Source organism: Haemorhous mexicanus, chromosome 2 (genome assembly GCF_027477595.1).
Source record: "Haemorhous mexicanus isolate bHaeMex1 chromosome 2, bHaeMex1.pri, whole genome shotgun sequence".
Lineage (NCBI taxonomy): Eukaryota > Metazoa > Chordata > Aves > Passeriformes > Fringillidae > Haemorhous > Haemorhous mexicanus.
The window spans coordinates 103256802-103274600 of NC_082342.1; the positions used below are offsets into that span (position 1 = coordinate 103256802).

The 17799-nt window shown below is 43.1% G+C and overlaps 1 protein-coding gene across 1 annotated transcript in view; it reads right to left on the minus strand.

Annotated features, from left to right (window-relative positions):
• ARHGAP6 (Rho GTPase activating protein 6) overlaps positions 1-17324 on the minus strand; it is a 313335-nt gene extending 296011 nt beyond the window's left edge. The window contains exon 1 of the mRNA XM_059839747.1: positions 16748-17324. Within this exon, the coding sequence (XP_059695730.1) occupies positions 16748-17251 (504 nt within the window). The 5' untranslated portion in view covers positions 17252-17324. The remainder of the gene's footprint in view (positions 1-16747) is intronic.
• Positions 17325-17799: the final 475 nt, after the last annotated feature.

Here is a 17799-nt window from a genome sequence, read left to right on the forward strand (position 1 = left end):
CCAGCTCTCCAGTAAGACATTTAATGGGCAAAGAGACCATTGCAAAAGGTCCTTGGAATAAACTGGATAACTTTCAAACAAAAGGAATTGTTTTCTGTATTACTATTGTTCATTAAGACTTTCTTTTGCTGCACTTGATTTTTTTTTAAATAAAAATGTTTCTGCCTAATACTTATATTTGTGTACTTAAAATCACACATATAACCTATTCCTTTTCTGATGATGATTCCTCTGCCTTTGCCAGCCAAAAGGGCAGAAGGGGGCTGTATCAAGTGTCAACCAGACACCAGGATTCAGTTGCCTACCACAGGGGGTGGTACCCTGTGGTGGTAGCAAACAGCTACCACAGTACCTGGGTAACTGGTTCATAAGTAGCACTATCCCACACATTCAGCAAATTGACGAGGTAACAACAACACTGCCCAGGGGGATCAAAAAAGATTGTACAACACCTTTTGGGAAGAGGAGTAAAACTGCCCCAGGGGAGAAGCTGTCAGAGATCCAGCCAGTTGGGACAGGAGACAAGGGGGTTGGTGAGCTGTCCCCACATGGGCAGGAGCTGAACTTGGTTTATGCTTCATCTCTGGGTAATCTCACACATAAAAGTGTCAAACTCCTTTCATAGCACAAGCATCATCCAACACCACCCAAGTAAGCTATACTATGTGCTAATCCAAACAGACTTAGCTCTGTAGAAATAAAAGTACACTGATCCTTAAATACATCTACTTTTCACTTATTGTGATTTACCAGATTAGGAGGTTTTATTATATTTCTTAGCTTAGTTACTGTGGGACTGTGGCTGCACTACTTTGGGACTTCAACAGACCTTGTGGCACAGCCATACACTGCATAAGTTCTCAGTTTAGGGATCTTCACACCATGATACACTGTGCATCTACACACAGTCTCCAGGACTGGGAAAATCTGATGTCTGTGGAAAGGGAGGCAGGAAGGTAAAAAAAGATCAGTATTTGCCATATTCATCCTATCACTGACTCTTGTCCAGGTGCTAAAGAAAGCTATAAAATTTATATACAAATTATTAATACACGGCCTTTTCAATAGAAAAACCAGGTAGAAACCCAGTGCAGACTTCTTTCTTCTCAGTTGCTCTGGTATTCTCTTCCCTCACCTTTCCAATACAATGCTGCTCTGCTTACATTCACCCACAATGCTCTACAAAGGCATCTTGGCTTTGACAATGCCACCATTTTCTTGTAGCATTCTCAGCCTGTTGCCACATCAAATATTAAGCATTTTCCTTCCTAATTAGTCCCATCCTCTCCACCATCCTCATCTACTGCCTATGTTCATTCTACCATGTCAGGTCTCTGTCCCCCAGTTTTCTACACTGGCAACTTATCTCCTTCTCCCCTCATTTCTGAAGAAATTTACCACTAAATATTATTATATTTATTATATTTATTATCTTTATTAATATATTGTATTTATTGTTATGCTTATTTTTATAACATTATCCCAATGGTTTAAGAATCTTTAAATTTAACAAACATTTGCTTGCTGAGTCCACTATACATCACAAAACAGTCTCTGTACAAATCTTGGTGCAACTGTATCTATCTATTGTCTCTTATGTAAAATTTCTGGAAATAAAAGTCTCCTGTGTTTATACACCTTGTACAGTGATGTCCTAACCCACAAATAGGGTGCCAAGATACTATGGTAATGTAAAAATCACCTCTGCAATGCAGGGCGACCTATGATGCAGGGATGCCCACACAAATTCTTTGGATTCTATATGGATTTGCACACTGCTGGATGCCCATTTCTGTCGCTCAACCCCCCACAGTCAGGGCAGAAACAACAGATACTCTTATCACTCACTTTTACTGTCTCATCCCTAATTTGGGCATAATCCTAATTTAAACCAGTTATCTAGCATCCAAATATCATTTCTCTAGGCTGTGTTGTTTCCAGAAATAACTAATGCTGCATCCCCTTCCCCCATCAGGGAAACACTCCCAGCAGCAATTGCCAAACCCCACCCAAGCCCCAGTGCCCTACTCTGCAGGGCCCTTTGGCACAGAGACCTAGCTCTCACACAGCCCTGCATGGATTAGCCACCAAATCCACAGGCTCATCTGTACCTCTGGTTTTTCCAGCCTTGTCCCTCCCCAATGCTTCAGTGAACCACCCCCAGGCAGCTCCTAAAGACCAAGAAATCACTTGCCCACTGCTTCTGTCCCACTCTTTGGGAAGAAGTCAAAAGATACTCTAAGAAGCATTTGAGCAGTGCCTACTGCAAATAAATTATATATTCTTACAGAGTGGATGTAGCCCTAATCCGTAGCACCAGAGGAGGAAGAAGGAATATGCAAAAACTTTCTTAGTCCCTGCAGCAAAATCTGTAACTGATCCTTTTCCAAGCTGAGCAAATTAATTTTTCCCTCAATGGTCTTGAGCACTGTCTCAACCCTTTTAATTCAAATATTTCCTAAAAAAATGGGAAGAACAAAAGCAAAATCAGAAACAGAATATTTCCAGAGTTATCCTAATACAAAGCATGGAAAAAATACTTCTTAATTTCTTTCAAATACAGTATGTTAGATCCCTTTCTACACATTGATTTTGAGCCAGTTGAGCATAATTCACGAATTCCTCACTCTAAAGTAAAGGCAAAAGCCCTCCAGTTGTCTTTGGGAGCAAGTGACCTCCAGCTATTTGATCTCACAACCACTCCTGTGCCTCATTGTTCTGGAAACTCCTCAGTAGGAGTCATCTGAAGGAGTTGGGTCGGGACACCCACTGTCACCTGAAGCGAGCATGGTGCTCCCTCATGGTGGAGTACGGAGCTATGGAGCTGCTGTACTGGAATGCAGGGCAACATCCCACTGATTCACCACAGTGGGCAGTCACACACATGTCTGAGGAGCCCTGGCTCTACCCACTACAACCTTCACCCACCCAGCTTTGCAGTGTCTCATCTCCAGGAAACAGCATCTCAGAGCTGGGAGATGTTTCCAGACAAAATGAAAAAGATGGACAATAAAATCTTGACTTGCATTATTAAGAAATAGTATATTTTGTATTATTTTTCTTTTCCCTGACATTGTACGTTGCAATGTTGTGTAAGTAACAGCTTTTTAGTAACCTGGACTCCAGATGTACTTCAATTATTGTGAAATGCTTAAATTAACATTTTTCCATGTGGTAATCATTCACGTCAGAAAAAAATACAGACACAATGAGTATTTCCCATGCAAAAATATAATTTAGCAAACAAAATTTCCAAGTTTAGAAAGAAAGAAACAATATATGTAATAAATAAAAATAGATTTTACAGTCAAAATGTTTTGTCACAAAGGTTAAATAATTCCCCTGCAGTTCACAATTTCAAGCATCCCAAAGTACCTCTAGTTTCCTTTACCCTTATTGTGCTCCTAAACTCTTCTCCTTTCTCCCAACAAACATTTGCAGCCTGGCTTTCCTGGGCAACTACACCTCACAGAGCATGTGATAATGTAGAGATGTAATTCCCAATTTCTCTCCTCCAGGGTTCAATTCCAAGCTTCATTAAGGTTTGACAAATAAATTAGAGTGCTTTGCCACTGCACAAAATAATCTTCACTTCTAAGGCAAGCCCTAGCAATTCAATTGCTTGTCCTGAAATATATACATACACTTTGAGTGCATCAACACTCAAAGCCTTGGAACAACTAACCCAGTTCCACCTCACACCATGCTCACTGATCTACACACCTCTGTTCAGTCATCCCAGCCTTTCCAAATTCTTTTATGCCTTTCCCCAGTAGGGCTTCTCTGCCAGAAAAGGCTGGGTTATAAAATAACCAAAACAGTGAAAAGAAAAATTAAAAATAACCTTTGGACCTGATGGGAGGTCCCATTACACTTCCCACATGCTGATTTTTCTGTGTCCTCGACAGTTCAGCAGCTGCTTCTGCTGCACCAACACCCCCAGCACTCAAACTTGGAAGGAAATCCCTTCCCTTGCTCTTCTGGCCCTTTCTGACTGGCTCCAAGGAACATGCCATGCCAACTCCCCTTTGCTTTTCTGTTTTCAGCCTCCTCTAGCCTTGGATCTTCTTTCAAGAGGGGTCAGCAAGCAAACCCCTCTGTAGCTCCCCCTGCTATGTACCTTCTACAGAAATCCTCACATTCTCCTTGGGAACATCCTAACAAATTGCTCCCTTCCAGCTTTTCTTTGATTTGGCCCAGATGTTGACAACCATATTTTTCCTTTCCCACAGGCTTCCACTCCACCTCCATCTGTCTGAGTCAGATCCAGCACAAGAGGCCAGTCACCCTCTTGCAGAGCAATATGGTTATTAAATGCCTTCATCTCAGCTAAGGGAGTGTATTTCAAAAAACTGTAAGGAAGCCAGAAATAAATAATTCACTGCAGTAATCTTATTCTTTTCACCCATAATTCAAGTTAATTCATCTTAAGCCTGCTATCTTCATCTCAAAAAAGTTCTATAGTTAAATCTCATGCTGAATGTTAAGTCCAAGCAGCTGGACTCAGTCCAAAAGAAGGGGTTCCAAGAGCTCAAACCACTTAGGAAAGGTGTCCTGCCACCTGAGCAGGCCACCACAACTGCAGTATGGCCACAAAGATAAGCTCATTGCTGTTCCCAGCATTTCTATTCCCAGGGCTCAACAGCTCTTCAACCTGCCAGGTGATGAGGGTTGTCTCTGTTCCCTAGCCCACCATCAGGATTCAGCAGCTTTGGCAGAAAAGCTTGTGTTTGTGGAGCACAGGCAGTAAGGATCATGTCCTGTTATCTCCACCCACCCCTCTTGCAGGGGCACCTCACTGTCCCTGCAGGGCTGCAGCCTTCCACAGCCTGTCAGGACAAGGGAAGGATTTCCCTGGTAGAAAGAAAAATGATATCTAGTTTCTAGACAGTTTGTCAGACAGATTCCCGAACAACCAGGCCTTCAAATACCTGACAGCTTTCCTTAAAAAGGATTTCCAGAGAGGAAGCTCTGACAAATATAGCAGTGCAGCCGAGCTCCCCCTCTTGAAAGTCCCTTCCCGGCCAGCTATCACATGTAAGTTACCAAAGAACAGCAGATATTCTCTTTTTAATTTTGGCACTCTATACCAGACCCCATATTCTACAGCAATCAGAATTTCCATTTACCATCTGATCAGCTGGATGCTCCTGGTTTAAAGAGCTAAAGTGAATGCATTCGGACTTCAACAATGCACTGATACAGCCTCCAGATGTGTTTCTAAAAAACAAGAAGGTAAGCTATCACGAGCAAAAAAAAGCCAATCATAGTAGAGGCAAATATAATTTAGCAAGTTGTGCTAAAGCACATATCTATCATCACAAAATAAGCACAAATAAGCACGAACACTTGAAACAACAACAGCTGAAAGTGTTACTAAAATGAAACATATGAACAAGGCTTAAGACCCCTCTACTGCTAAAAATAAGTATTCAGTTGTATGGAAGACCTCAGCATTACAGTCCTCCTCTGAGAAAGAAGAAGAAAGAAAGAAGGCTCTAATTACAATAACGAAAAGTAACAATACAGAACATCTAGATTAAGATTTCAAAAACTATCCAAATAATCTAGGAACTCAAGGTTCATCTTCAAAAGTGAGTCAAAAGCTTCAGAAAATCTCATTGCAGAGATGATGGCAAGAACTATTCAGGAAGCACCAAGCACTGTGGCAGCAAGGACAGACCTCGCACTGCTGGGTTCAGCACCAGCCTTTAATCTGACTGAACCACACAGAGGGCCAGGTGGTGTGGCAAGCAGAGCCACAACCTGCTGAACCACGCCATGACCTGAACACCCTGGGCCCAGCACTCCCAGCAGTAAACCAGGACATCACACCATGAGCAAGTCAGGGCAGGGACACCCAAGCAGAAGTCAAAGCTCTCCTCTGCCCAGCGGTGGCGGCACTTCAGTGGCAATCCCGCTTTCCAGCATTGCTGATGTTCACTTAGCTACTCATTTACCATACTGTGTTGTCTTCTGCCCTTCCTTGTCTTGTTCTGTTTGAAACACACAGATGGAATCACCTTTCCTTCCTCTTATGTTCTGGTCCATGAAGGAAAAAAGTACTTACCGAGACTGCAAACACTTAGGAGTCCAAGCTATCAAAGCTTTGTTTTACTGTGGGCAAGATCCTTCTGTCAGCCCATTTTCATACTCAATGCTGGAGGCTGCACCTGCTTGACAAAACCTCTGCCAGCTAAATGAAGACTTGCCAAAATAATTTCTCAAGAGCAAGGAAAAGACACACAGGTCTGATACTGATCAACATGCTTCAGAAGCTCAAAAAAGCCCGCTGCTGCATTGTAAACAGCAGCAAATTATGACCTGTTCTCCTTTTAAATAGCAGAATAGAAGCATTTATTTCAGCAAGCCAATTTGGTACCAGCTTTTTCCAGGCTGTGTGGCCCCATCTGCCTATTCCAGTTCAGTTTAGCTTTGACTGATCCCAGTTACATAACTGTACCCTTAAGCTCGTAAATCGCAAGGTCAGTATCAGGTTAAACTCTTGCTGTGTAAAACAATATAGGCAAATCCTGAACAGTCCCACTGCCACACCTATTTTTCTCTGTATCTGATGCAATTCCCAGCTCAAAGCTCAGCAGGAGATTTCCTTTCCTTCTTACATACCTCTTCAATTTTTTTCCTTCTTCCATTTCTCTCACAGGTTATTTTTACTTTTATAATGCAAAAGACAAAAATGAAAGAAGACCTAAATTGACAGCAATGCTTCTGTACCATCGAACCAAAGGCAGCACATCATACAGCCTGTCATGAGCACACTGAACTACCAGGAAATGGTAGGAAAAGTTAACCGTGTTCTGCCAAATGTTCAATATTTTTAAATGTAAACAACCCACAAAAACAGACAAAGCTCAATGTCAGAACAAGTCTGTCCTAACAACACACTGTCCTAAAGGTGTAAGCCCTTCTTAGCCCTGGGCTCCCTGGTGCTGGAAGAAGCAGGCTGGCTTGGTTAAATGAGGCGGCAGGAAACCAACCTGGCAAGTAGTTACTGAAAGTTCCCTGCCAAATCCCTGCTGAAGTTCTGCTAGGGCACTGTCTATCTGCCTCTGCAAAACATTTGAATTTCAGAAAGGTTTGGTTGCGGTTTGTTTTGAATTTTACTGACATCTTGAAAGAGCTACCCTGGCTTTCTTTGCATTTGTGAGACACCAGGAGAGAAGCAGTAAGAGTAAGGATATGCCTCACAGAGTAGAAACACACCAACAGCTTTGGAGAATGATTGAATGAAAGAAATTACTCTTCCTACAAGCCTGCTTCCAATGCTGGTGCTGGAGAGCATCATAATTTCTGCAACTCAGCAACTTTTGTCCCATCAAAGGTATGTTGCAGCACAAGGGAGAACAGCAGTTTTCATTCTACTGTGGAAAGAAATGATACTTGAGAGTCACAGAATCACAGAAAATATTAGGTCAGAAGGGACCTATGCAGGTCATCTGGTCCAATCTTCTACTCAAAGCTGGGTTTCATCTTCAAAATTTGATTGAATCCTTTGGGCCTTGACCTGTCAAGGGCTGAAAATTTCCAAGAACAGAGATTCCACAGCCTCTCTGGGGAACCTATCTCAATAGTTAACCACTCCTGCTGTGAATGCTTTACTTAGATCTACTCAAAATTCTTCTTGCTGCAACTTGTGACTGTCATTGTGCAACTGACAATATCCAGGTGCACCTTCTCCTTAGTACCCATGTAGGTAGTAAAAGTGGATTTTCATTCTCCCTTGATTCTTCTCCAGGCTGAAACAAACCTCATCCTTTTCTCATGCACTAAGCACTCTCATCCTTTAACTGTCCTGATGGCCCCCCAGTCCATTTGCTCCAGTTTGTCAACATCACCCTTGCACAAAGGAGTCCAGATAGGGCCTCACAAGGGTGAAGTCCCTTCCCTTGACCTGCCTGTTACCTTTCTGCTCATGCAGTATGCAGGTATCCTGCTCTCCGCTTTACACACCTTCCACAGCTCACTAAATGAGTTAGGTTAACTTGTTTTCCTCTGGTCCACGTGAGGTGGTATAATTTATCTGCATTTGGGCTAAAAACAGGTGGGATGCTCTGTTACACAATTTACTCCAAGAAAGAAAAGTATGTTTATCTGTTACATTCACTCTGCCTCTGTTCAGGAGAGGTTTATGAAACAGAAAGTTTCCATCTGAGCCTTGGCAGGGCAAGGAAATCATATGTGCTCATACCTCAAGAAGAGAAAAGCACTGAGAAGCATTTTGGACAGTGTGCCAGAGACTAAAAATATGTAAATTTGCCAATGTAAATCTTACTAACTATTATGCTAAAAAGTTTCTTTAAAACCCTCCATATATGTTGGCTGCCAATTACATTGGATTCCTTTAGTGAATACAGAATTAAGGCCCTTTATCTCTGAAATATGAAAAACTTCTAATTGTGTCTATTTCAGTAATTGGGTGCCTCATTTTCCTGGCTTGCTGTGGTTTGGTACCCACTCCCTGGCAGAGCCCACTCTGTGTAGCATTTCTGAGTCCACTGCCCCCTTCTAAAGACCTACAAGACATGTCCCTGTGGTGTGCTGGAACAAAAGCTGTCACTGGATGCAGACACAAACACATGCTTGAGAAACAGTAGTGAAGCAATGAGCAAGAGGCACGCCATATTTTGTCAGTAGGAATGTTATGAAAGAGCCACAAGAAAACTCAACCATATTTTTCCAATTTATGATAGAGTAGATAGGGTCTTATTTTGGAGCACGAAAATGTAATTTATCCCAATCTCTCTTTCCCCACCACCCCTTTCAAATAGTAGTCTGCATTGTCATCAAATTAAATTAACAGTTAAATAGAGCTGATTTCCATCCAGGACGTTATGAGGATTTAACCTTCCTATACACACATACACTTACAAAAGGAATTGTGGTGATGAGATTGAGAGCAAAATATTACCCAGAATCCTTTTAAGATTGAAGACAGGGGAAAGAGAAAAGGGATTGACTATGGTTTAAGAAGGATAAATATGAAATACGAACAATCAAAAGAACAGTATTTGAGAAGTGACAGCAGATGTGTCAATTCACATTCTTTAGCTTCAAATTCTCCCATTTCACATAATTGTTAGCTAGCCCCAGAGCCTCATAGCACTGTATAAAGAGACAATTGCACATCTTCTAAAAACAGAAGATGGTGAGATCTCTTAAACAGCTTGCCCAAAGACCCTATTGTGCCAAAATTTTTATGGGTTTATTCAATAAATTAAAAGGAATACCTCCTATGGGAAGCAAAAGACATAACAGAACGGAAAACATTTCCTGCAGGAGGAGTATTTTTAAATTTTTACAGAGAGAGGCAAATGAAAACTGAACACAGCACAGCCAACTGGTTTCTCACCACATTAGTCTCAGTAGGGTGCTACTCAACTGAAATTACCTTTCAGAGAAAAAATGAAAAACTTAGTGCTCAGAAACTATCTTGACATATTACAACAGTGGCAGAAAACAAAGGGATAAAGTAAATAAAACCTGAAAACAGAAATGGAAATTTTGTATGTCTTCCTCTTGCAAAATCAGTTTTATGTGCTCAGAGGAGGTACATGTAGTAGCATCACTGAAAATCAAGTCCAGGCTAATTCCAAGGCGATGCAAAAGAAATCTTAATTGCACTAAAAAACCTAAAACTAAATCCTTCCTTTGTTAGCAAGGTCTGTAACATACTTTGTACTTTCCTGAAAACCAGTTTGTCCAATTATGAGAAAAGTACTAATCATTTGACATGGCCAATCCAAATAGAAGGCAACAGCTACAATAAAGCAGTTGTTTTTTTTTCTTTTTCAGTATGAATTTCAGGTGATGAAAGGAACAAGACACAGTATCTTCCTTTTTTAATTTTTGGCAGGGAGGATAAAGGAAGCTATGCATAACAAGGTGTATTAGAAATGTATAAAAGACAAGTCCAACTTAAAAAGGTCCAAGTGTGTTGGAACAGAACTCAGAACTGAACAGGAAAGAAAGAGAAAAGCAAGTTCCCAGCAGCCTCAAGGAGAGTTTCTGCAATGGACTGACTGCTCATCTGCCTCCTCACTAAGTGCAGTGCTCAAAAAGCACTTTCTGACCTTACACACTCAGAATCTTCATGGGTAAATAGTGTAAGTCAGAAGGTCTTTTCTTTGAAAGGATACAGATGAGATGAAGTAGGAAGATCCAGAAAAGACAGTTCTGGTTTCATAACTGGGGATGCTGATGCAAGCTGTTCCCATGGCCAGGACTGTGAGGATGATGACCCAGGGATGACAGCTTTAGGGTGTGAAACTGATGCTTGGTTTTATGAGCCAGAGACACAGTACCTAACCTACTTAGGTCCAAAAACACAAACATGTGGTACCCAACATCTGGTTCCAGTACAATAATGTGGCAAGCATCAGGCACTGGAAGCTCATCAAATCCTTCAAAAACACTCTCAACTCTCCCGGGGATTTAACAATTCTTAGTTGACAACTGGAGTGGAAAAAACATGTAACTTGAAATAGCCAGTCTGTACACATCTAGGAAAAACTAAAACTCAACCAGAAAGCCTCCACATACATTTCCATTGACATGTATTAATGTTACAGGATAAGAACAGATTTTAAAACATAAAAATTATTTTAAACAAGCACAGCTTAAAAATTTGTACACAATAATTGATACAAAAGTTTTAAAGTGAGGTGAAGAAAGTAAATTCCTAGGACTGAATGGTAACTAAAGGCTTTACTTCCCTCCTGATACTCTGGTTTGATTAGTAGCCACCAGTCAAAAGGAAGGCACGCATTTGAGTACTCTGTTGAAGTCTGAAAGCTCAGAACCTTCCAAAACTGGCCAATGAGTTGCAAAGTCAAATGAAGTCTGAACCTTGCTCTGAACCTCCTTATTGCTCTCCTTACAGTTTCTACAAGTTCAATGGAATATTTGGCCTCTTCTCCCACAATCCAGACACCTGGTCCAGTTAGCAACCAGTGGAACCCAGGATGCACAAAAGTTGAATTTTAAAATGTTAACTTAATTCCAGTGGTGCTTATGCTCTCAAATACTGTGCCACATAGCCAGAGAATCAAATATGAGCAGCGTTATATCATGTTTAAGGAGATTAAGACAGGATTGCCATTATAATTTTGATTTTTAGTACCTTTTTAAATTAAGATTTTAACTCTACAACTCTGACACTAATACACTGACATTACTACTATGCCATCATGACTGTTCAGCCCTACTTGCTCAGAACCCCCTGCTGGTTTCAATTATGAAATTTACATCTGGAAGGAAAAAACAAATCCCCCAAACAGGCTTAACACCTGTACAGCCTTAATACTTGTACAGCCAGAACACTGCAGAAGAGACTTCTGAAATGTTCTTCACCTGCAAGCTGTCACAGCTGCAGCTCTTTTCATGCAATAGAGTCTGCAAACTAAATGTGCTTCAACTCCACCATGAAGTCAAGACAGCAGTCTGGGCCGTTAATATTTTAGAGATTACTAAAAATTACTTTTCAGTCTCATTTCTATTATTTTCACAAGTTCCTTTCCCATTACTTAAGCAATGCACACTTGAAAAATACTGTCTGTCCTAGCCATCAACCCCCATATTCTCATCCAATGTCTTCAGACATAATTTACTTGCCAAAATCGGAAATACTGAATATATTTAGTTACTTTTAATTGCATTCCTGTCATGAGAGACCAACAACATTCCTGTCCACCAAATTTTGTAATTATAGAACACTTACAGCACTGAATGGAATGGACTCAGACTGAGACTAATCTGTATGTCCAGTGGTTTGGAACATCTTAGGAAAGAAAACAAAGCAGAACAGTGCTTTATATATATATTCTCTCCAGAGCAGAGCAGTTCACTGGTAAATACCAGCACATACAGTTTTTAGTTTATAAAAAAAAAAATTAAAATCTTCCAAAGTTCTGTTCCCACACATCTCATTAAGAAGGCCCCTCAACAGAAAAAATGCAAGTTATAGATTTAAACATGCTAGACTCCTATTTTGCTTCCAGGACAGTTAATCAGAGCTCTGCAAGGGAATATGTTGCAACATGTCTTCTATCCACACACCAAAATCTCTGGGTTAGGTATCAAGGTGCTTAAGGTAACAGATACTGTGCTCACAATTGATGTCCACCTGAACCACCACTGACACAGCCTGAGGCCATTTCCTCTGGTCCTGTCACTGGATACCTGAGAGAAGAGAGGACCCCCACTTGCTACAAGGAAACAGAGCATGTACACTGCCTTCCCAATGAATTTAAACTCAAAGTATCAAGCCAGTGAATTTACCAAAGCTGACCTCCCAAGGCACCTGTCAGCTGAAACCTGTGCTGTGAACATTCACTACTTCTGATGGCCATGCTATAAAATAATTCAGCTAAACCAATGTTGTTCTGGTAGTGCAGATTGGCTTCTCCTTGCAGCTCATCGCAGCTTGGCCAGCCAGCAGTGCAGGAGACACTTGGACAAATCCTGGCTTCTCCCCCCAGTGTTGTTCTGGTAGTGCAGATTGGCTTCTCCTTGCAGCTCATCGCAGCTTGGCCAGCCAGAAGTGCAGGAGACACTTGGACAAATCCTGGCTTCTCCCCCAAAACCTGGTGAGGAACCAGGGCAACTTTCTCTCCCATGCCATGGAAAACTCCTCCTGTAGTGCTCAACAGAAAGCTAGGCAAGCAAGTGGATCACAGGGTAGGTCAGGAGGAGGAGGAGGAGGAGGAGGAGGAGGAGAAGGAGGTGTGGAAGGGCTGAGCCGTCCATCCGCAGCAACCCGATTTCATTGAGAATTGCAAACTAAGGATGCAAACTAAGGTTGCTGCCCCCTGCCTCCCAGGGGCCAGGCATGCAGGAGGGAAGGCTGCAGATGTTATGCTTCCATTACTTTAAAATCAGCTCTAGCCCAAAAAAGCATATTAGTTGGAGATGGTAACGTTTAACTAGTTAGTAACACACAGATTATGACAGCAAAATAATCAGACCATATAAATTTAAGTGTGTAGATTTGGTTTCTCACAACAAATAGATTACTTGGATACATTCCCATGATTTGCCATATTTTTTATCCACTTGCTGTGGCTTTCCATTACCATTTTTAAAATAGAAAAATAAGAACAAGAATTAACACAACTTGTGACTTCACATAGATCTATTAATCTCCAGAGCTATTCTGGAACCAGAAAATATATTTCAGTCAGTCAGTCAGTGTAAACACTTGCATCCTTAACTTGTGCAGGTCTACTCAGGTAGGTAAGCATAAATGTATGACTAATTTTGGCAGAATCAAGGCATTAGGTATTTCTAGGTATTTCTACCATCTTAACCATGATATTTAGCTTACTTAGAGACTTACCTGAGCATATGAAACACTCAATGAAAGCACAATAGACTTAATTTTGCAAGTGAAAGTGAATTTTCTTTAAGGAAAACTGCATAAAAGGACAGCTGAGATCAGATGGGAACTAAAGATGAATGCTTTTTTTCCCTTTTTAAAAAATAACTCCCCCTTGGCTTTGTCTTGCTGAAACCACTGGAAAGTTGCTGATTTCCACAGACCCAGGAACAGGTTTTTTATTTAGGCAGATTATATACATAAGCAGAAAATAGATAGGCGAAAGAATGCTTGTCAGAGAAGTAAAGTTCTGCCAAAAAATAATCTCTATAGCTCTAAAAATGTTCTTGTGAAGAAAACAACATGTCAATAAAGAACTGCCAGGTCACTCGGCAGTGAGAGACACATCTGTCAGATGATGCTTCACATTCAAAAGTCTGTGGACCTAAGAACACAGGGCAAACACATTTAGGTGAGGCCTGCTGCTGAAATTGGAAATCTCCTGTGCATTCAGGCATTCCATTAAAAATTATTTATGAATGGTGGCATGAACTTAGCAGCATGAACTTAGCAGCAACCTTTCTCTCCTCAGTAGACAGACTTGTCATATAAAATGCAGAAGTCAAAGCATTACAATGAAAAAAAAGGTAAAATAGGCAATCCATTTTATTCTCCTGGAGTCTTAACAAAGACACTGTGGCCTCATATACAGAAATGTCAGATCAGCGGGGCATGCCTGCTTTAAAACGTGACTAGAGCTGGGCCACGTGCCCTACGCCTGCAGCACCAAGGGCAGCTGTCCCAGGGCAGGATTCATCCAGTGCAGCCTGCAAACTCCACCTTCAACGTGTCCCTGTGGATGCCACCACATTGATCCAGCTTGGGACAGGTGCAGGAGGTCTGGCCCAGAAGTTATAATTTTGAAGGTGTTCTGAAGGGAAATTTCATAGCATTTTTACTTCTCTTTACACCTTTAAAGATTAAGGTAGCAGGGGAGAAAATAATTACCACATTTATCTCCTAGTGCATAACCCTGTTGCTCCCACTGTGGCTGTAGAGCATATTTCCTAAAAAGGACAATTATACTGAAGGTATTGGAATTAAGGTAAAAAAACCTGATTTTGCATTTATTTTATTCTCAACTTACAGGATGGGAATTTTTAAGTACTACAACCAAAACTTTCAATATTCATTTTCATTAGGCAGTCATCTATTTAGTTGTTTTTTACAGCCAAGTAAAATCATTATTGTGATGTATTTTATTTCCTAAGTTGAACAGAAATGGAACTACAGATTTTCTACTGAGAATACAATAATTTGAATAATGGGACCTTTTAAAGTTATAATATTATAAACAGTTACTTCCTTTTAACCCAATAAAATGTGGGTTTTTCCACCTTCTCAAGCATACTTGCTTTGCCACAGCCAGGATGAAGCTGCAGAGACAAAAAAATCCTTCACTTACAAAAAAAATGAAACTTTTCAAATAAACACTAAATAGGAAGCAAACAACTATTATTATTAATTATGCTATTTTATAATGAGACCAGACTGAATGACCATTAGGATGCATCCCTAAAATAACAGGGAGGATAAGATAAAAAATTATGTATGAGCAGTTTCTTGTAAATATAGGTTAATATGATTTGTACATGTCTTTGCTAAACAACTAAGTTCATATTTGTATAATGTCTTAAAAATAGCAACTCTAAAACTAGTGAGTATCAGGTTAAATGATGACTGACATAAAATGCTACCAATTCACAATGACAACACTGACCCACTGCAGGCCTGCACACCCTGCTCCTGACATCACAGCCTCACCACCGTGACTGCTGGGACAATGACATCCCTCCCAAAAAAAAAGGTTGACTATTTAAAAATGCTAGACACACACCAAATTAAGAAAGAACCCAGTGCTTTGTAATATGCAGTCTGAAGATGTGTGATTTGGCAACACAAAGATCTGAAAAAAATGGCCCAAGTGTCCACCACCATAGACTCAGTGAAAAAAGCAAGATCTGATTAGATTTACATACCAGAAGCCATCCTGTGAGTCTTGGACCCAGTAAGGAAACTCTGCACAGAAACCTTAAGTATATTATACTTTTTGATAGACCTTATAAAATCATGAATGGATAAGCAGCAAACTTATCCTTAATTAGTGTGATCACCTATTATCTCACTGTCTACTGGAGGTTTTTATCCTTAATTAGTGTGATCACCTATTTTCTCACTCTTCACTGATGCTACAAATCCCACAAAGTTCTTTGACACCCTGAATTTTTTACTATCTTAAAATTTAAGCATCAGGATGAAATATTGCTTAGAGTAACTTCTGATTACAAGACTTCATAATAATCCATTTTTTAAAATTGCTAAGATTCTTCACCGCCTCTTTCAACATTAGCCAGCATCATGCCTGAAGTTGCCACCCACATGCTGACACTCTCCAAGCGGACAGGGAGATATGGGAGCTCAGGGTAAGATGCCACCTTTGCCCATGAAAACTGCATTTTGTAATCTTGTGCTATCATGATGCCCATTTTGGCTTTGATCTGATATTGCTGTGTAAAGTAACCATTTTACAAGGACTTTCACATCCCACTGCAACAATGCGGCTGTTTCATTGATGCATCTAATTATTACCAACTATTTATAAATAGTTCATCTGAAATGAAAATGGGAATGCTGTTTTCTGATCCCAGTTCTCCAGAAGGCACTACTAAACAGTTAAGAGGGAAACCTCATCACCACGAACAGGATGGAGAATTTCTCAAAACAAAAAAAATTCTTCTTCTTCTGCTACAAAGGGGTCATCATAACCAACTCGATGAGCAATTGCTACCAGGAAACAATAACACATTTTTTGAAAACATTCATGCACATGGTATGGTATCTGTAGCCCAACATCGATGACATCCATATTAGATTAATAAATATTTGCATTGCAAAGTTGGATTTGTCTTGGAATACAATTGCTCTTCATGTGGTAATGACACGTGCGTTTTCAAATAAATCACAACTCACTGGGTGTACACATTAAAAATAATTTCTCTATCTTGTTAGAAGCCATCACATACTTCACTTTAAGAGGTGTGAAACTGGGAGGGAAAGGTTTTACAGGCCTGGGACAAATACACACGGAAGCCGTCGAGGGTATCTCAAATATCCGACCCTCCAGCGCCGCAGATGCCAGCTCCGGGCACCAACACCCACGGCGGCCTCGAGGGCCCCGCCGCACGGGGCGGACCCGCGCGGGTCCCGCTGCGCCGCGCACCCACCGTCGGGCGGGCACTGCTGGAGCCCCGCGGGGCAGCTCCGCCGGGCCGGGCGGGCGGCGGCGGCGAAATACAGGGACGGGGGTGAGGGCGGCGCGGCGGGTGCCCGTCCCCCGGGGGCGGGCGTGCCTACCTTGGATTTCCACACGACGTAGGCGGCGGGGCGAGGCTCGGGCGGCGAGGGTTGCCCCTTCCTTTGCTGTAGCCAGCGCCGGGGCGAGGAGAAGATGCTGTTGGCGGGGCTGGCGGTGCCGCTCAGCGCCAGGGCCGAGGGGGTGCGCGCCAGGAAGGGCAGCTCGCAGCCGGGACTCCGCTTTCCGCGGAGGCTCTCCTCGTCAAAGAGAGCACTGCCCGGCGGCGAGCGCTCCAGTGGGGTGCAGGGGGTGGAGAAGGAGGCGCCGTGGGGCGGCGGGGCGCCCCGAGGACCGCGGCGCTCCCCCGGGGGGCTGCCGGCGGCCCGCGCCCGCGGCGTCCGCCCCGCGCCCTCGCCCTCCTCCCGGCCGCCGCCGATGATGGCGGGGTCGAGGCTGCGCGTCTGGCGGAGCCTCCGCTTGGAGAGGCTCTTGGCGGCGGCGGGGGCGGCGGCGGCCGGGGAGGAGCAGGAGAAGACGCTGCTCAGCAGGCTCTGCGCCGACATCGCGGCGGGCGCTGCCCCGGGCACGGCGGGGCGGCCGGGGGTCCTGCCTGGGCTCTCGCTGCCTCTGCCTCCAGCCTCCGCCAGGGCGGCGCGGAGCGGCCCTCGGGGCGTCCCCCACGGCCGGGCTCAGCCCCCGGCAGCGCGGCCCGACGACGGCACCGCGGGGCTCATGGCGGCGTCCGGCGCTGGGGCTGCTCCGGGGCTGCCGCCGGCGCGGTCACTTTGCTGGGAGGGAGAGGGAGGAAAAAAAAAAAAAAAAAGTTACGAGAGAAAAGGGGAGGGAAAACTGCAGCAGCGGAGCTTTTATCTGGGCTCGCCGCAGGCTGCCAGAGTCACTCCCCCCTCGGCAGCGATGCGCAGGGGTGTTGCGGGCCGCCCCACACACACACACACACACACACACACACACACACAGCCGGTCGGGTCCAGCGGTGATGGGGCCCGTCTGCCTCCCCTCACGGGGCGGGAAGAGCCGCTCCCGGTGTCGCCTGCACCTCGCTGTCGCCGCGGGACGCCCACGTCGGGGACGCGGGGGCGGCAGCCCCGCC